We start from the raw sequence: 20,043 nt of genomic DNA on the forward strand, positions 1-20,043 counted from the left end.
GTCAATTTTCCGTGCAGTTGCTGGCGCCGATGAAAGCCGGTCGAGCGTCGCTTTCTCCCGGGCATGATTTTCTTCAACTTCGGCGTTTGTCACCACCTTGGCGTCGATTCGTAGTCGTCCGGAGTTCGCTTCACCGTCATCGTCGTCGGAGGCAACGCGCTCGGTCGCACCATCGCTGAACGGCCGCGGAGCGTCGACACATCGTTCGTCGGAGTCAACCAAGGGCTCTGATGACTTTGTAGACTTTCTCCCACGACCTTTGCGTTTCCTGCGACCAAATGCGTGCACGGTCCGATACTTTTTTGTGTTTCCAGGCATGGCGATACGATCAGAAGCTTCAGAGTGCTCTGCCGATTTCGAGGCGTCACAGCGGTAACCCTTTCAAAATGGCGTCGGGTCGCGTATGCAGGCGCAAGCCGCGAGCTTCCAGCCAACCGAAAAGCGCCATTTCAGTCACGTGCGCCGTTTAGCCAATGGCAGTGAGCGCGGCTCTTCGTCTTTGAGGCCCCGTTTTTCGAGCCGGGGAAACGCTCAATGTTGCTTACTGAATAAAAAACAGCTGAAAACGCGTTCTTTCAAACAAGACCAAAATGGCGCCGATCGAGCGCGTAGTTCCCGCGTATCGTAGAGCCGAAACCTGCGCTATTCGCCCTCAATTTAAAGGGCAGGACGCCCGTTTTCGGTTTTTTAAAGTTGAATAACGATAAAAGTTGATGGTATTCGGCTATGAAATTTTGTAAATAGGTGCGCAATGATGTCGGGAACGCGAAAAGAAGGTCCGCGAAAACTCGATTTTTTGGCTGATTTTCGGTCCCGAAGTGCCGCGTCCCCCCTTAAAGAGCTGCTCAGCGAGTATGTGCTTGAGCAGCGAGCGGCACAGCGGCTCGTGACGACAGAACTGCTCCAAGTGCGGGCTATGCAATTAGCCTTAGAAAAAGGTCTAATGAGGAACCAGTTTAAAGCGAGCAGGTGCTGGCTAACTAACTTTATGAAGAGGAAAGGCTTTTCCCTCCGAAGGGGAACATGCATATGCGAAAAGTTTTGCAAACGAGTACGATGAAAAGCTTCACAGTTTTCAGACGTTCGTCCTAAACTTGCGGCACAACAACGGCTACTTGCTTGGGCTAATCGGGAATGCCGATCAGACGCCTCTTTACTTCGACATGCCTGGCACCACAACCGTCGAGAAGAAGGAAGCGAAGCAAGTTCGCGTGCTGACATCGGTCCACGGTAAAACTACAGTGACGACAATGCTCTGTTACACGTCAGATGGGCACAAGCTTCGCCCGTACCTCATATTTAAATGGAAGACTCTCCCGAAAGGAGTCGTTTTTTCGAGTGGTGTGATCGTGTGGGCTAGCGAGGAAAATGGGTGCGCGTTGCAATCGATGTCTTACGTTTTCTTGGTTTTTTTCGTCGTGGAAATCGGGTGCGTGTTACAATCGAGGGTGCAGTAGAATCGAGTAAATACGGTAACGTATTGCTATTCTTTAAAACCTCTTGATGCGAAAAATACTCATCTGGCTAGCAGTGTTATGTTAATCACAACAGTTCATTTTGTGCTAAAGCAGCACGGATTTGTTATCAATTGGTGTGCAAAAGTGTGTACTTCTAGATTTCATGCACGTTTCCAGTAGCAACTTCCCTCCTCACTGTTGTAGGTACAGCGCATCAACCAGGAGTTCAATGTGCACATCAAGTTTCCCGAACGCGACTTCCGTGAGAGGGAGACGCTTGAGAACGGAGATGTGGCGGTGAATGGCGATGTGGCCACCGAGGAAGAGCCGAGCAAGCCGCGCAAGGAGGACTTGATCTTCATCACGGGCAAGCAGGAGGACTGTGAGAAGGCGCGCGAAGCCCTGCTGGCTCTGGTGCCGGTTTCGCTAGAGGTGTGCGATCTCTGTTCTCACGCAGAATGTAGTTGGCTTTACAAAACCTTAGTTTTTTTTTTCTTGTACGTTGCTTGTTCTAGGTTTTTCTTGCTGTTTAATGCAATAAAAATGAATGTACTAATTAAAGGAAAACTGAAGGCAGAGCTAACCCTTAACACATTTGTTATCGCACTAGCAATTATATGGGTGCTCTCGGTGGGTTTTTGCTGTCGCCGCCATGTTTCGTAACAAGCCAAAATGATAAAATCCGGGGCTAAATTCCTAGACTGTCTGCGGGGAAAATTTGTTATATCAAGGATGTCTCCTGGTCTTACTTTTTTACATAGAGGTTTAAAATATAGGCTTGTGTGAATGTTCGGATGCTTCGAATATTCGTAGGAATAGTTATTCGCATTGAACGAATAGATGTATATTAATCCGCATGTCATTGCCTGTAAAGGTGGTTTCACTACAGTGTAGGAATGGTAAGCTTTGAAAGCACCTCTCAAGGGGAAATTCGCATTGCCGCGAAGCCCTCCTTTTATGGGGGGACATGGGACCCGATAGTGAAATATATTAGTATTAGACCTAGAGACATTATTTTTTTCAGGGAATGTTCAGCTTTGTACACCGATTGAAAATATGTAATTATTTTCTTCACATCAATTCTAACAAAAGTTACAACTATTCTCACTTTATTTGAGAATTTGGGATGTGACTTACATAAAAAGTACTGCATCAAAATAGCTATATTTGAACCTGTATATTGCTGAATATTCAAATAGTGCAAATATGCAATTTAATGCTAGTATCTAAATTTTATCAAAGTTGTGAAGTTTTTATGTCGCAGTCGCTTAGCTCTGAATTTTCATTGGTGATTTCTGGAAAATTTCAAAATTTTACAATGTCCTTAAACATTTTGTCAAGGTTTTCTTGCACACTTCTACACCCTGTCATTCAAACAAAAAGAAAAGATCAGGAAATTGAATCAGTAGTAGCGAAACAGTGCTCATCCCAAAATTAAAAAAATGCAAAAATCTGTATTTCTGCAAAAATCTGCAAAAATTGTTTCTGTAAAACTGAAGAAGTTGTGAAAATGAAAATTTCATGCATGAAAGCCACAGCACTTGTATTCACAATCACTCGGAAAGCCTCTGGGGAGTAGTCTGAAGCAGGCTTTTGCTTGGGCTTCTTTGCGGCTGCCTGGAACGCCGCTGAAGATTCACGTTTCCTCTCCAAGCCGACCGCACGGCAATAGTTTTTCTCAACCACCCGCTGGCTACCTGTGCATGTTTGATTTAGCTGCAGTTTTCGCAAAATAAGCGAACTAGATTTCTTGTTTCCTAAGTTGAAACGCATAACAGCATCTGCCATGGCAGTCTCAACGGCAAACGCCGCGTTCTTGTCCTTCGGTGAGAGGCTCCAAATGACCAAATGCAGGGCCGTAAAAACTCGTCAATTTTGTGATGTCACCCGTGAGGTGGCCCTTGCCACTGATGCGCTCGCTGCTGTCCCCTTTGTGCTTCTGCACATGGTTCGAGCAGTCTTCTTTTTCAATATTTATGAAGCCGTGCACCTTAGCTTCTTTGACAGCACTGTACGACCGGCTGTCACCATCACAAAGCATTGTGGTGTACCTGAGGCCATGAAGCGAAAGGGAGCGCTGAAATAAAATCATTACTGCCTCTACTCTCATTTGGCCAGCCTTGCATGAAGTATTTTTCTGGCATGAATATTTGGCTTTCCATTCAGAGTATTCTGGGCTCTCGGGTTTTGGACCACATTCACAGCCGAGGCAAAAATTAGAAAGCACAACATAGTCTAGCACATAACCTGAAAAAACTTCTATCACAGTGGCTATTCCAATGCGAGAGATGTGTCCTCTTGTGTGCCAGCTTCCATCAAAAGACTGCAATATTTTCGGGGTTGCCGAAATCGAGGTCCTTGTAGAGGCACTTTACCACTGTGGCACACTTAGTCAAATGTCTGGCACAAGCTCTCGTTGCTGCTGGCTGAAGCTTCATTTTCAAGTACTGATACGTTTTCGTGTGAAGGGCTCGTTGTGAAACACCGATAGCGGCAAAGATGTCATTCAGAGCTGTCTGATCATTTCCAGTGCTCTGAACCGCACGCACCGTGCGAATGTTGATTTCGAACGGGTTGCAGTTACTGCTGCCACCAGCCCGTTGCGAGCTCCATTTCGAACAAACTTCTCCGCAGTTGCTGCAGTGAAGCTCCAGCTTAACGGCTACGCCGTACTCACGCACGTCGCGTTCAATGGTCTACCGACCATGGCACACTTGGGAAGCAGAATGTTTGTTTAGTAAACTGTTCACCATGTCGAGGTCACCCATGGTATACGTCGGGGCCGACGAACTTTCGGTGCCGCGCTGACTCGCGAGAACACTCATTTTGCGATCGGTTGCCGAGATCGGTAACCCGATAGAGCTATGTGTTAATATAGTGCAGACTACTTGTAAGCAACAGCTTAGTGCGGTCTTCTTGGACTTCTGTTTACTCTTCCTTAAAACCCCATGTATATGCATACCGCTTATTAAGCAGATGCCCAAGATAGTTATAATGTGGTTGCGAGTAAACTTTTCTGACAAACGTGTAGCGGTGTGGTGAGTAAAGGGGTTTTACTCAATGGGCTCAGGTCATCGAACGCACTCAAGACAACCTGATAACACGAAGACGTTCGTTATATTGAACGAGGACAAGAACACACACGAAAAAATCTCGCAAAGAACATGAGGACGATACGAGGTTAAAGAAAGTCTACTGGCAAGTTCCTGTCCACGCGAGATGCAAGTCTACATCTTAACACTCAACGCACTTCACTTCTACGCCACCAAGTTTTCAAGACGACACCCACCGTCGTTGGGGTGACCGTAGCACCGGGCAACATGGCATTGAGTCTGTCGCGGCAGCAACCACGGTGGGAACACACCTTCTCGTGTAGCTCGCTGGCTCGAGCTTACGTCGACGTTTGCACCCTGCCATCTTGCTGGCGTCCAGGTCATGCTCGACTGAAGCGAGCGCCCAGGACACGGGGTCGAAAGCCCCGACAACCATCGAAGCCGGCTGCGTACGTTCGATCTGAGACCAGAACAGCGGCTGGCCATGAAGAACGTTGCTTCAGAGAACCCCGGGGGTAAGGGGGGGCGATGCCCAGTCCAGAACGCACCCGAAGACTTCAACGCTGAGACGAGGCCCGGACACAGAGGGTCAGAACGAGCAGTCGGGGCGTGGCCCGAACTTGTCTTTTCGCTCTTCTCTCTGAGGTTAGCCGAGCTGTCCCCGTGGCTCGGGAGCTTTTCACGAGGTACGCGCACGAGCACGCGCATAGGCGAGCTTCATCATTTCACCGCTATCACCATCGTGGTAATTCCCGCGCACCTGAAATGCTAAATCGGCCCCGCACACCAATCACAAATAAATCGGCCCCTACGGCTCGCTCCTTGCAGTCATCACAAGCGGGTGTGCTTTTCAAACGTGCTTGTTACAGATATCACATTTGCTACCTCGTCCACAAATCTAAAAGCTTTACGACGCAAACTTCCACATTTTCTGCCAGGGCACAGACTTGCACAAGGTTGGCAAGCTTTTGTCGCCATTGATCTGTCTGCGAACCCAATCTGTATCATGCGCGCTGCGCTTGAGTCTGTTCTTCAGCACGCTCTTTTTGATGCCCAACCTTCATTGTTGTTCTGGACTAACTTCCCGGTCTCCATGCACGCTGGGTGTAGGTGGTAGTAGCATTATCTTGAGGTTTCAGGAACACTGTGTGAAAGGCAACGTGACTGAGACATTTTCCCGTGAGGTAGTTCAATAGGAATGAGAAATATTGTTTGAAGGGACCATTGTGTGTCTTAAGTGATGGGAATCTTTTAGAGCAAAAAGCTACACCACAAGATCGAACCCGCAGGACGGGTGGTTGTCTTGTTCTTTGTGATGTTGCTTTTTGCGTGGAAAAATTCCCGTCAATTGAGACACATGTGCCCATCCTGTTGTCCTGTTCTTGTGCATGTTTTGTTCTTGCGCTCGAAAACTCCCGTTAACTATTCACCATCTCGCTGAATTTTTAGCTTTGTTCAACACTCACATAAGATTTCGTCCCTTTGAATGAGCAGATATGAAACTGTGTACCTACTGAGTTACACCTTTCAGCGTCTTGTTTCACGGTGCATTTGGTTTCCCTCAAGATGGCTCACCACCAGTGTCTCATTGGGTGTGCACGCAGGTGGAGGTTCCGTTCAAGCTTCACCGCTTCATCATTGGCCAGAAGGGGGCCGGGGTGCGACGGCTCATGGAGGACCACGACGTGAACATCACGGTGCCCCCACAGGCCGACGAGAGCGACACCCTGGTGATCTCTGGCCTGGCCGACAACGTGGCCTCGGCCAAGGAGGCCCTGCTCGAGCGCGTCAGCCAGATCCTCGAAGAGGAAGAAGACAGGGTGAGATGCAGCTGCTTTGGTTTTAGCCCAGAGAAACTTTGAACGCCTGTAGCATTAGGGCTATATTCCAATGTGCGCAATTTTTGTTTGGGCTGGTGTTTAGTCGAATTTTTTTATAAGCTTCTTGGGACCTCCAAGGTACTGTTCTGTTGAGATAACTGCATGCACCGTAGTGCTCGCAGTGTACTCAGGACTCAAGTAATCCTTTGTTATACAGGTGTTCAGCTGTATGCCAGGTTAGATTGTGTGACAACCTAGAGAGTGAATGAAAGAAGGGGAATTTTTACGGGAGGAGCAATTCTCTAATACACACAACAATATCAATTGAACAGGCAACAAGGCAAAAGTAGGTTCTTTTGTCCACTTTAACTCAAATAAATTACAAAATAATTACTTCACTACATGTGCCTGCTCCAGGCTAGCCTCGACTGCTTTTGCGCCATAAAAAAACTAATTTAATAATTACACTACAGTTTGACACTTGATGACCCCTATGCCTTCCTTGGCCTGTTCGTATGTTGGATTCATTTAGTTGTGTCCAACTTAAAATGCATTGGTTCATAGGATGGGGTAATAGAGCGCATAAGCAGACAAGATGCCAAGAGACAGAATTACACAAACGAGCACTCTTGTTTGTTTGTCAGACAAGCGCTCTCTTCATACTGCTATGGATCAGTACTAACTCCCCCAAATTTCTGTGCTTCATATGATCTGCTGTTTTAATGGGGCCATAGTGGCAAGCTTTCCTTTAAAGTAAGCAACACCCCCCTGCAGATAAAGTCGTATAGTTTCAAGTTCTGCACCGGGACAAATTCTTCATTTTTGTAATTTCGTTAAGCAAATGAGTAGGTGACAACTTTTTAAAATAAAATAAGTGTTACTTGTTACAGTGAACATCTTATTTTGAGAAATCTGTCGGAAGACAGTCCACAAAAAACGAATGCATGCCCTTTTTCTTTTTGCATCGTCGAGTGGTAAAATTTCCACTACCACATTTGAGGCAGCTCTGTAAGCCTGCCACTTATCAGGTGGCTATGCAGTCGGAACTCGCTGTTGCCGCCTTAGTGTCGATCTTTCCATGTTTTTTTTTCTTGGCGAGTTGTAACAATGCGATTTGCCTTGCTTCAATCGTGCAGAAGGCACGCAGCTTCCACCTGGACGTTGAGGTGGATTCCAAGTACCACCCGAAGATCATTGGCTGGCGGGGCGCCGTCGTGACCAAGATTCGCAAGGACCACAATGTACAAGTGCAGTTTCCTGAGAAGGGCGAAAACATGATCACCATCATCGGCTATGAGAAGAACGCTTGCAGTGCGCGTGATGAGATCCTGCGCATTGTCAAGGAATGGGTGAGTGTGTGTGGCCATGTCGACTGCAGCATGGATGTGGTTGCGTTTGTGAATAAACGGGGGGGGGGGGGGGGGGTACTTGTGGTGGTTGGTAAGAACTCTGTGACGACTACATTGTCCTCGAGGGGAGATGGTGCACGAAAGAAAATTTTCTTTTGTAGCCTAGGACAGTGACAGCTTTGCTTTTTTAATTTCTTTTTGTAGTTCCTCATGCTGGCTTAAAATATTTAGTAAGTATTACAGTAAGTTGTGAAGTTTGTTTTGTATTGTGACAATGTGTAGAATGTAGCCCTTTTCGGATTCACTTTCTCGGCTGCTAAACTTCTGTATTTATGAGTCATTAATGACTCCTGCACCTCCATATCCCCTTCGAAGTCGATATATCCGGGATCGACCGTACATCTTGCAGAGTGTACCAGTGCTTCGTTCACAGAAACAGTCTTGCTATTTAGAAAGACACGACTGTGTTGTTCGCCTGAAGCACAGATCATTAGTCTCTTAGATACATATGCATTCCTTATGCAGGAGGACATGGTGACAAAGGAGATAGAGATTGATCACCGGGTGCACTCCCGGCTGATTGGGGCCAAGGGGCGCAACATCCGGCGCCTGATGGAGCAGCACAAGGTGGAGATAAAGTTTCCGCGTCCCGAGGACCCCAACAAAGACCTGGTGCAGGTCACTGGTGCAGAGGAAGACGTTGAGGATGCCCTCGACTACTTGAAGCAGTTCGAGGATGAACACGTGAGTACATTCCTCTCTTGGTAAAACTAAAGACCCTAGATTTTCTCCTTTTAGCTGAGTACCGGCAACTGCCACCTCTCGCGGCTCTCTCTTAAGCGCAGCCGGCGTCTGCAGCCGTTTCTTTTTTCTTCCTAACTTGGAAGATTTACGAAGCCACGTACAGTCGACGTCCCATTTCCCAGACACTCAAGGGACCGCGAAAACATCCGGAAAATCGGGCAGTCCGTAAAAACGAATGGACGTGAAAGCGCACCTTTTTTTGCAAGTATTTTTCGCTGACAAAGAGGGTAATTGCCGGCGTACAAGATTCCCATTGCAATTTAGCCAATGCATCATTTAGGTGGCTCTGAAAAAAGCTGTTCATTAAAAAAAAAATCGACGTGGCCGGCGCTATCTCATAGGTCAGCACTTTGGCGCAATGAAGTCACCTATTTTCTTTTGCACGGCGTTGCGCTTGCCCGCAATCATGTCTGCCTCAATTTCAGTCAAGGTCATGTTGCCGCTGTGCACAGATGACATTGTCATCAGTGCTCGCGTTGGCTGTGTAGGAGATGGCTTTTCATTCTCGGGGTCGTCGGAATCCTCCGTAACTTGACGAATGATTTCGTCATCGATCAAGTCCGCACATAGCTCGAGGTAGCTCAAGGTCTTAAAAAGTGTCGGCGAAGCCCTCAAAGGTTATGCGCTGGAATCAACACGCCGACAGCGCGCAGATCGTCAAAGGCAACATCTGCAGATAACAGTTCGTCACACACGCTGTTCACTTACGGCGAAACTGCCGTCTTGGCCCCGAGTGTGAAGCCCACGTAGTGAGAACAGTTCCGCACAGTATCTTGCGTATCCACCTTCCACGATTCCGCTAACATGCCGACGGCAGACCTGAGGTCAACAGCATAGCTTTACCCATCCTGAGCCTACGAGCGGGCTTTGTGTGCTTTGAAGGTGTGGACGAAGACGAAGGAGCATCGGTGCCATCGCTTTAAATGGCGAATTCGCTCGACGAAAAGCGCAGCACGAAACAGCTAGGAATTCGATGGATGCTGAAGGTCAGGAAACGTGATCACTGAAGATAACGTGCAGCAGCAAACGATCAACGGCAAATGCAACCGCAGAGCTGACAAAACAACACGTGAACGAACACAGGGAAGATTGGCTTGGCTAAGCTACGGCTGGCAACGGATTGACACGTGCAGTTTCGAGGTTACGGCAGTCGCGGCGCGGTGTGGTGGTTGGCGGTGCGAGGATATGAAAACAACCGAAATGGCGGCATAGGTGGTGACATTGGGTCAGCGGTTAACAGTAAAAAGTGCGGGAAATCAGATGCAGAACGCTATAAGCATCCGGAATTTCGGACTTTTAATACATTGACGTTACGGGGAACTTGACGGGGCCACAGATGAGTGCGGGAAATCGGGCATGTCCGGTATTTCGGGCATTCAAGAAATCAGACATCTACTGTATGTCTAAGTACATTAGCCACGCATCTTTCAGTGGACGCGACGAGCCTGTTTCCGCCCCGTTGTTAGTGAGCAAGCGACTCCTTCCATCAGGTGCTGGCAAAGCGTTGGGAAAAACATGGCTGCCGAAGATGAGCTTTTGCCTGTGATTCGTCTATGCTGGCTCAATGGTTGCCGGTATTTGATAAAGAGCAGGACAAAAATCTAGGGACTTCAGGTGAAACTTGAGAGGCTGGCATGGTTTGACTCGCATAAGCTTTTGGCTTGAATTAGCTTTGGCATTGTAATGATTGAGAATATGAAACCCGAGAGGCTGGCATGGTTTGACTCGCATAAGCTTTTGGCTTGAATTAGCTTTGGCATTGTAATGATTGAGAATATGGTCCTATGCAGTTTGAAGTTGTACTTTGACAGCTACCCTAGGACCACTGTGGTGTCCTTTCGCACAGTATTCCTGTGGGCTTCACATCATACTGCAGGGATCGCTGTGAAGCAACTGCTTCTACCGAATACAAAACCGAAATCCGGCAGTGCTCTGCGTAAGGCTTCATCATGAGTGCGTGTTACCAATTGATCGTGATAACTGGTGCAGCAGTGTGCATCAACGATGAGACAGCTTGATGAACCTTATGTTCATACCGAGGCTTCTGAGGCTATGAAAGTTTATGGCTTTGCGTTCAAGTTTTGCTGTTGTTGCTGCTTCTGAGTCTTTTTCAATTGTCTCCCCAGCTGGAAGACATCATGGACCAAGAGAGCTACCAACCTGCGTCCCGCCAAGGTCAGAACAGCGGCGGTGGCAGCGGGAACAACGCTCAGGGATGGACCGAGCAGTCCCCTTCGAGCGAGGGATTCGTTGTGCGCGGTGGGCCGTGGGAGCAGCGAGCGCCCGACACCACGAGCACGCAGGAGTTCCCCTCGTTCGGCGGTGGACCGCCCATCGACTCTGTACCGGCCAAGCCTGTGCCTTGGGGGCCCTCGCGCCGCTAGGCTCTGGCAGAGCCTCTTGTGCTCCATGAGCTTTCTCCCCCCCCCCCCCCCTGTTCGTGGCATCCCCCCCCCCCCCTCTATTGGGAGTGAAACTCCTCCGCTCGACTTCCTTCCCCTCGTTCTCCCTTTTCTCGTTTCCACGACACTGGCCCCTTTATCAACTCCATTGCTTTTTTTTTTCCTTGCAACACTTGTTTCCATTCACCACTGAAGGGGACATAGCAAAAACAAAAGAATTTGGGTCTTCCGTTTCCGCAATATGGTTCTGCCGTTGAAAAAAAAAAAAACCTGCACACACGGTGCGCCGCGAGAGCTGCACCGGACCAGAAGTGTGTGAAAGAACTGTCTTTCCAATGAAATTTTGTCCTCCCTCATTTTTTTTTTTTTTTCGTTGTGAAGTCATTCCTATCCACTTACCATTGTATCCAGGTCCTCTTTCTCTCCCTCCCTCTTTCTTTTTTCTCATCTGTTGGCTGCATTGCAGTGAGTGCCTACAATCTGCCCTTCCAAACAGCGGTCATACTGCATGGACTGAAAGCAGTTCTCTCGTAGCTTTCATGAAGTCTTTCCTCTCTTTGTTTTTTTTGTGTGTGTGTGTTGCAATGTAATGTAATGTGTGCCTGAACTGTGATTGTGTGCATGACAGGCTTTTTAATTTTTTTTTTCTCTCCTACGCACTCGTGGTGAAAAGGTAGCTACTACATGGCAAAGTTTGCAGCGATGAATGAAATGGCAGGTAGCTTATATTTTGCCTGACCTTGCCCCCCCCCCCTTTCCCTCTTTTTATAAAAATGTACTTGCCAAGTCAGCCTTTAAAAAATTTGCTTTCTTAGTACGTCATTGGTTCGCAAGCCACCCTTTTGTCATATGCCGCCAGTATGTCTTTGCTGGAACTTCTGCTTAAAGGAAACGGCTTCGTCACGCTAACTCATTGTTCTCGGTTCTTTTATTGTTGACTTCAACTCGGACACTATTATGCATTTTTGTGCTTTTGAGACTGTTTTTGGGGAGGGTGAGGTTGTTGATTAAACCTGAACGGCTGCTACAGCTGTTAGTTTGCTGCTGTTATGGAACTGTTAAGTCTTATCACTGCAGGCCGACAAGTCCTTTCTTTTGTTGCAAAAGAGTGTGCCGTTCACATGTTGTCTACACGAATGGTTGCAAGTGCGACAGGAGCAGTCTTCTTGTGTTGCTTGTCTACACTTAACCAATGTGAAGTTTTTCTTTCTTGAGAAACTGACAAACCATGTTTGTGCTTCCGGTACTGACACTTTCTTTTCCTCAAGAAATTGCATCTCTGTACAGGTGCTTTTTCAAGTCGCCGGACAAAACAAAAGATCAACGTTTCTGGGGCACTGAGGTGTGGTGGGGGGATGGAATTTATCTTCAGTAAATGTATGCTTATGAAGAAGTACTTCTGTGCTTCTGTTTTAACTGGCCTTCTCACATAGAGCTACTTTTTTGTATTGTTTCCCTGCCATCTGTATTAAAAAATTGTGCTACATCTTGCACACATCAGTTGGAATTCAACTGGTAGCACTCCAAGTTCAACTTCATGAAAAAAAAATCTAGATCTACTTTCTTGACTGCTGCAAAGTTTGTTGTGTAGGTGTTTGCAATTTTCAGAAAATGTGACAAAAAAAGTTTGGTCTAAAGTATCTGTCCCTCCGCTCCTTCTGCCCCACAATTATTTTTGTCAAATGTGTTGTCTTTTTTTTTGTGATGCAGCTGCTGTTCAATGAATTTCACAAGGGTGTTTTTTTTTTTTCACTCTTAGTAGAGTGTATAACTACAGTTAGATGGTTTAAGTGTTGCTTTGTGCTGTATGCTGGAAATCGGCGTGTACAAAAAAAGCTGCTTTCAGCAAAAGTTGTCTAAGCCTTCCACAGGTACAGGTACTTGCGTACCACTAAAATCTGTAGTAGACACTTCTTGAATTGAGTCACTTCTTTTTTTTTTTTTTTTGTATGGTGTGAGTGTCCTTGGCAAACAAAGCACAAGTTGTGTACGGCAATGCTCAAGTTTTTCTGGGTGCAAATGAGAGAACCTAAACTCCGACGCTCCCTAAAAACCCTGTATTTTTTGTGCAGTCTTTGTTTTACCGCTGTACACAAGAAAAAGCCTGATAGAACTTTTTTTTGCTATGTGCATTCTGTAAGGAGCCCTCACCTTGTCAACGTTGTTGGTTGGTACAGCAAAATTTTTTGCTTGTTCACATGAGTGTGTTCGAGTACTCGCCACTTAATTTTTTTTTTTACTAGCTCCCAAGTTGTGTGCAATGTTTGCAACTCTGATCAAGTCTGTAACAAGCTGTGCTAGACATGGCACATATTTGTTCTGCCCCCTCATTCCCACCTGTCCCATTCTTTTAAAACTCTTCGGCAAACCTTTGCAAGCATTTTAGCAGAAAAAAAAAAAAAAAACGAAAAGTGAGATTAAGTGCGGCTGTCAGAAAACTCTCTCGGGGGCAGAGAACCACAATGTCGCTGTGTGAATGGTGGCGAAAGCAAGAAAGTTGTGGAACGTCCCTTGCGCCCCCCAATGTGTGGTGGCTTGGGTTGAGGGTCCTAGTTGGGGGCAAGTTTCTATGCAGTCTTTTGTGCCAGTCGTTGTATATTCTAAAAGAGGTATATTGATCTATAAAAGGGGAATAAAAAACATGTTACAAAAGTTGTCCATTCTTTTCCACTACTGCGATTGCAGCAGTGGTGTGCACCACATGCAGACTTCTTCACACGAAGCAACTTCGCCTGGAAAGCTTCCTTTGTGAATTGCTCCGTGCTATTCACTCTATAACTTATTAGGTCAGATGTGAACACTCAACACGAGACAAAACCACTAATGTTGCAGTCCTAACAAATGACGTTAAGTTCAAATGAGTAGCACTAGATTCTCCGCACTTGTTTCTGTGCAGTTAGTACTGGCTTCTATTTCAGTACTTGACACACTGGAAGTGCACTATCCCTTGAGTCTTACATAGACTTCCTGCAGCGATTGTGGCCTGGCAAGCTGCAATGGTAAGTGCCGCTCCTGGACTAGGAGCTCCACTTGCATTAACCAAGCAGCTTTTCCTGCGGTTCAGCAAGTTTGATAAAATATTCTAGAAGGAATATGGTTGCAGCTTAGCTAGAGACTTCAGGTGTACAGAACGTAAACTTGTTTCTGGCTTGTGTGAGGAAAGTTCTAAACACTGGACACAACTTTCGTGAGCAGAGGAGTGCGAGTTTCTCCTACTACTACGGTTGTGTACCTTGTCCTGTCGCCTGCAAGATACCTTGTGTAGGAGCTACTTCTTTCTCCACCATAAACTCTGGGTGTAAAACTTGAGGGAGTAGCGTTGTCGAAGTTGTGCGCGAAATCTCATCTAGGTTCCTTCTGTTTTATCATTGGGCAATCTGCGGCAGCCCGCAAATCCAAATATGGCAACCCCGAAAGTGAAGCCACATGGAATTAGCGGACTTGTTTTCCTGTTGCCCACAACGGCTGGATTGATCTGCTAGCTCTGGCCAAACTGGTGCAAGCGGCTGGTTGCTATTTTTACAACCACCGACCTCGAACGAGCACGCGAACGAAACTACTTGCGAGGCGCGCGGTGGGGTCCGTGCTGTCGCAAAAGGGCCATAGACGTCGCGTCGGTCGCTTTATTTTCATTTTGTTACGCGGTTATGGCAGACGACATCTCGGAGGATATATGCGACGACTGGGAGGATATGGTTGAAAATGGCGTAAGTTTTCTTCGCCAGATCGTTGGTGTGCCCAGCTTGTATGCGTCTCGGTCGAACGCTTCCTTCGCTAGTTGCCGTGCTCGTCGTTAACGACGCGTGCCATCGAAGCGAGCGCGATGCTTTCGGTACGTGAGAAAGGCAGTAGGCCTAACGTTAGGCCTATGTTTCTCCACTGAGCCGATCTCTTTTCCATGTTTTGATTCATTTTAGCTGGGTCCCCTCCTTTTCTTCTCTCTCTGCTTGCGACTGATAAACGAATTTCATTTTGCGTGTGCGTTTGGTGCGCGCGCGTGTGCCTTGTTGTGTCTTTGCGGGCTCTAACGTGCGCTGTCATGTCCAATCAGGTGCTGGAGAAGAAGTTGGAAAGGTTAAAGGTGAAAACAAACTCCGCAAACAGGTCAGTTTACTTGACGTTTCTCTTCCCCTATCGCGCTAGCACTCGATCCCGAGAGCGTTTCTCTAGGACCCCTTTATTGTAACTCTAGATTGCTGAAGATCTTATTTTTGGAAGTAACAGCTTGCATAGGCGCCTGGTTTACGTTTTCTTTTCCTTTTTTCTTTTCTGGTGCTTACAGTAGACTAACCAATCTACTGAGCTCGCTTCTGCGGGGTCTGACCTGTAAATCTCACTGCAGTGTGTTTCACTGCTGCACTTGTACCTATGCCCATCCAGTTAACGTGTACCTCAACACCGATTTCGTTACGTCAATTCGCGGTCGTCACCGAACGTGACGTAGTGGTCGCACGGCTTCGAACTCGCAAGGCTCATGTGGCCTTCTCACGACGCCCGTGTCAGTTGCATGCTTGGATCGGCAGACAGCCCTAGTTGGCTGCGTCGCGTGTCGATCTCATTTCTCTTGTCCCTCTGTCTTCACAGTAACAACGCGAATGCTCCTTCAAGTGGAGGCGGCGCTGGCGGTGAAGTGACGGTGATGCCGCGTGTACTGCTCGAAGACAGTGTTCGGACGCAGTACACGCCAGCCGTGAAGATTCTGAAGCGACCCCCGGACGCGAGCCGGTCTGGTGGCAGCGTGAACGGCACGGGTCCCGAGAAGTCGCCCATCCGGCAACCCGTCAAGAGCTTACAGCAGCGGGAAGCCGAGTACGCCGAGGCGAGGCTGCGGATACTGGGCTCGGCTCGCAGCGAAGACGACGGCCAGAAGGACAAGTGAGCGACGCTTTGTGTGCTCTGACGTTGTGTCCTTAATATTTTAATGTCCCTAATATTTAATAATTAATGGGCCCTTAATAAGCTGTGCGCTTTCTATGTTATTGTTCGTGGCCCTTTTATGACGGCCTGCCCTGCTCTCTTGCGAAGGAACAGACGCCCGTCAAAGTTTCAACGAAAAATGAATTATTGCATTTATGAATACTAGTACTACAGATTTCATGTTGATCAAACAAGGGAACCAAGTTGGGTCGTGCTTTTACATAATTAGTACATAGCACAACGATTTGGTGTAACTGTCCGATGGATTTCCAGATGTCGGATGAAGTGAATGTGGCGTCAAGTGGATTAATTTGTTCGAAAGAAGGTAGTACGACAATGTTGATGACAGTCATTTACACTGAAAAATCACTGTCGTCCCGCCTTCTCTTGGAACAATTATTAATCCAGTCGGTGCCACAAACACTTAACACGTTGAAATCTACTTCATACTTACACTAGGTCATTGCAGCATCTCCTACACATATAAAGGCATGGCCCAACTTGGTTTGCTTGTATGTGAACAAGAGACTCCTAGCAGTCTCCAAATGTCATGAATTTATCTTTGGTGGCAACTTTCTTTGGTGGCAACTTTCTTTGGTTTCCGGAGCCCTCCACTACATCAATTTTCATTCTCATATCGTGGTTTCGGAATGTAGAAACCTAACAATTATTTCTTCTTATTCGAAGTGGACTGTGTGCTAGTCTTAATCAAAGTTAAGAAATGGGAAAATATTCTATATTCAGAACCTGTAGTTTGCTTGTTTTATCAAATAGTTCTCTTCAGTTTGGTGAGATTTCGCTGTATGTAAAACTCTGGGAAATTAGCGTGGCTGACAGTTTTGTTGATTCTTTTTCTTAATGTCAGACATTTACTACAAACTATAGACTCCTACATTAATGAGGAAAGGTTGATAAAGCTTTTAGTACACAATGTTTTGAGCACGCATTAGAGTCTCGGTGTGTTGCTTGTACAATTAGGCACAAGAAAACTGTACATTATAAGAGCTTACACGGGCCTGTATGCCATCGTTGCACGTCTATGCTGCCTTTACAGTGATGGCAAAACAAGAAGCAGATTGTGTTTGGACTTCCCATGCCATAGTACAGCTGTGTGCTATTGTCTAATTTTATGGTCGTGATTGTCTATTGCAGGTCATCCGGTGTAAGTGTCTTAAACCACGTGGTGACCGACCAACAGCAAGTCCCTATTCGGCAACCTCGTGGCCCCGATCAGGGATCCAATGGCTTCCAGCAGCCACGGAGGTAGCCCCGGCCTTGGACGCTGCTGCTTTAGATTCTACACCGCGTGTGACCCTTGCTCCCCACCCTCCTATCACCGACTCGCCGACATCGTGTGTGCTTCACACTAGCTAACTGCTGCTGCTGCCTGTGGACCTCCTGTGTCAGAAGTGCGCGAACCCGGGGAAATGAAGCAAAAGAAAAAAAGTTGACGTGGATCCACTTCTCTTCGTGTGTTTTGATATCGGTAACCTTTTCACTCTTTCGTTGTTGCTTTTCTTGAAGTGTGCCCGGCAGATTTCATGTTCTCGAGCGCAATGAAGCAGCGTAAGGTTTTAGCAAAGTGGTGCAGTCCACAAAGCAACTTGGTCTAGAAAGCGGACGCAAGCAACTTGGTGCTGTTGCTATGATAAGCTGCTTCAGGATGTGGTTGTCAGACCTTCCCAACTCTTGGAGAGGCTTAATGGCAAAGAGCAGGGCACTCAAACAGTGCTGCCTTGAGGCCATTTTATCGCAGAGAGGGAATGTCCAGTTTTTGGTCAATGCATGGGACTACAGAGGCAGTGCATTTTTGGGTGGTTGCATGCATTTTGAGCAGTCCAGTCTGGAAAGCCACCTTTGAAGAGGTCTACATCTATTAAAGAAGTGAAAGAGGATACGTTTGGGCACATGCGTGATTCGCAGCAACTCCTTAATGCTCTGTGGAAACGGTATGAATAGAACGGCTTGAGCACGGCACACAATGACTGTTTGGTTCCTTTTCTCCTGGCTTCTCTCATGCACTAAGTGTTGCCCTAGTAAAGAAATGCTGCGAATTAGCTGCGTAGGGCAGTCCTTGCTGGGGCTTCCCAGTGGCACCTATAGATGCTGAATGTCTTCCATGCAGCCAGCTGGAGTTTTAGTCGGTGTCCGCCATTCACAGGTGGTTCTTGGCTGTCGACGTGTGCTGGTGTGGTTTCCAGCTGAGGGGCTTTGCACATGCGCATGAAGCCAGGAATATGCACCGGCCTACCGAAAGTTCTCACGCGCATATTTTTCTAATCGATTTCCTGGCACTGAGTGTTATTTAACGAGAAAATGTGCAGTTCTTGTGTTCGTTTTTCTTCATAGTTCAGCAGGCACGGACAAATTGGCATCCATGTTGTTGTCAATGGATTAAAAAAAAAAAAGCTTTGGAGCAAGAACTGATCACGTCTTGGGATTCTTTTGCTACCTGTCATATTCTTTTCTCATGTTTTAAATTTTTTTACCGGTGTAAACTCTGTTTGTAATGCTTCATTGTATTACTCTTGCTCGAAGCTTATCGTTTGGTTTGCCTTTTTTTCCCCTCCTGGTTTATTTAGCGGGTATGAAAAGCGTGTTGCACGAAACTGCCTCTGTCAGTGTAATACATACCATAAGTGCGGGCTATTTGTCGACAGTCAACCTTGTATTGAAGCAGCACATGGAGCGCTGGAAATGGAAAGAAAGCTGTGGTGTGGCACTAAATTTTTGTTTTTCGCTTATGTAGTTTGCACCGAAAAATTCTCTAAGGGATAATGTTGGCATGAAACGATACATCAGTATGCATGCCTCCACTTTATAAAATGCTCTTCGTTTATTTTATGCAACATGCTTCATCCGACTAATCGTGCAACAACACGTGATGTGAACTTTGATGACTACAGTGTGCGAGTCAAAATTGGGCCGCTGTACTGTAAACTGCAGGCGGTGGAAAAGGACACATTCATGTAGGTTAGTGATGCCTAAATTTACATTATTTCATTCCGTTGCCATTGCGCATGCTTTGCACCATTCATGAGAAACAGCTTGCAAGATTGATGACAATTGTTGCATGGTAGTAACATCATACAATGTGCACAGTTTTTGAGATCGCATTGGGTCAAACTGCTGCCACACCAGGAATGTTAAATTCAGTGCCATTATTTCAAAACTAGTGGCACAAGTGCTTTATTAACATCATGAGCAATATGTGTATTCCATGATGCAAATAATTTCGGAGTTCTTTCCTTCTGAAAAAAAAAAGTGTATGCTGTTCAAATGCAAAAGTTTTCTTCTCTTTCAAGCAATGTCTTTTCTCCTGGAAGCGTTGGTTCTTTCTTGTTCTTATGAACACTTGTCACGCACTGCCGATAAAATGCCGACTTTTTATTTCCAGCAGTTTTTCCAAGCTGGTGGTTTGACAAAAGCATTTGTAGCAAGAATGCATGTTTCGCATTATGGCGATTTCCGTGAATGCACCCCTAATGGAATCAATCAAGTTTCAATGCCAATCAAGTTGTTTCTATGGCAAAACACGGTTTATGAAGTTTGGGTAGGAATCACTCGATGGCAATGACTACATGTGTGGTTAAGATGAAATTGGCATTTATGATATACAATGTGTCCAGCAGAATGTTTGTGGCTTTGGCAACTGTTGAGAGTTTGCATTGTCTTGTGATTTTGCTGGTTCGTTCTGGTGGTTTAGCTTTTCATGTCTGTAAAAACTTGCCACCGTCACGCTTGTACGTGTGCGAATTCATGTTGCCTCGACGGGCAGTTGTTGAGAAAGGTATTTACATGACACTGAAGGACTGACTGCAGTATTTACAAAGCATGCGCATTAGAAGCTGTTAGCTCTGGCAGTATGCTGGCTGTGTGAAAATCACATGTTTCAACAAAATATAGAAATGTTGGAAATGAAATCATGGACCCAAACAAATTTAAAAATAATGAATTCACATTTTGCATCTCGTATGGCTTTCTTAATTACCATGGAGCCGCTTCAAAAATGTTGGCCGGTTCTTTTTGACCAGGTCAGTGTTCGTAGCAAAAGAAAAAAGAAAGTTATTTTTTCTATGTGCATGTGTTAACGATAATTCGAGCCTTTGTTTAAAACCTTGCATATAGATGAATTTACTCGGGGATTGGGGAACCTACAGATTGTACAACATACTACACAGAAAATATATATATTATACACATACTATATATAATATACATATATCTATGTTTACATGTAT

The 20,043-nt window shown here is 46.3% G+C and overlaps 2 protein-coding genes across 3 annotated transcripts in view; both read left to right on the top strand.

The window, feature by feature from the left end:
• The window catches only part of Dp1 (satellite-binding protein 1 Dp1), a 46,280-nt gene extending 35,208 nt beyond the window's left edge, over positions 1-11,072 (top strand). Inside the window, exons 12-16 of the mRNA XM_037426554.2 lie at positions 1,662-1,889; positions 6,115-6,330; positions 7,467-7,679; positions 8,205-8,423; positions 10,610-11,072. Of these exons, the coding sequence (XP_037282451.1) occupies positions 1,662-1,889; positions 6,115-6,330; positions 7,467-7,679; positions 8,205-8,423; positions 10,610-10,867 (1,134 nt within the window). The 3' untranslated portion in view covers positions 10,868-11,072. The remainder of the gene's footprint in view (positions 1-1,661; positions 1,890-6,114; positions 6,331-7,466; positions 7,680-8,204; positions 8,424-10,609) is intronic.
• A 3,370-nt stretch (positions 11,073-14,442) lies between these two features.
• On the top strand, positions 14,443-17,385 carry LOC119175624 (SUZ RNA-binding domain-containing-like). Of its 2 annotated transcripts, none has more exons than XM_037426532.2 (4): positions 14,443-14,592; positions 14,937-14,989; positions 15,470-15,760; positions 16,955-17,385. In XM_037426532.2, exons 1-4 carry the CDS (start codon positions 14,533-14,535, stop codon positions 17,067-17,069), a joined length of 519 nt encoding a protein of 172 aa, XP_037282429.2. In that variant the 5' UTR covers positions 14,443-14,532; the 3' UTR covers positions 17,070-17,385. The 2 variants fall into 2 exon arrangements, with proteins under 2 accessions (XP_037282429.2, XP_075745508.1); XM_075889393.1 differs by lacking the exon at positions 14,443-14,592 and adding an exon at positions 14,602-14,717.
• Positions 17,386-20,043: the final 2,658 nt, after the last annotated feature.

The sequence above is a fragment of the Rhipicephalus microplus genome, chromosome 3, assembly GCF_043290135.1.
Source record: "Rhipicephalus microplus isolate Deutch F79 chromosome 3, USDA_Rmic, whole genome shotgun sequence".
Lineage (NCBI taxonomy): Eukaryota > Metazoa > Arthropoda > Arachnida > Ixodida > Ixodidae > Rhipicephalus > Rhipicephalus microplus.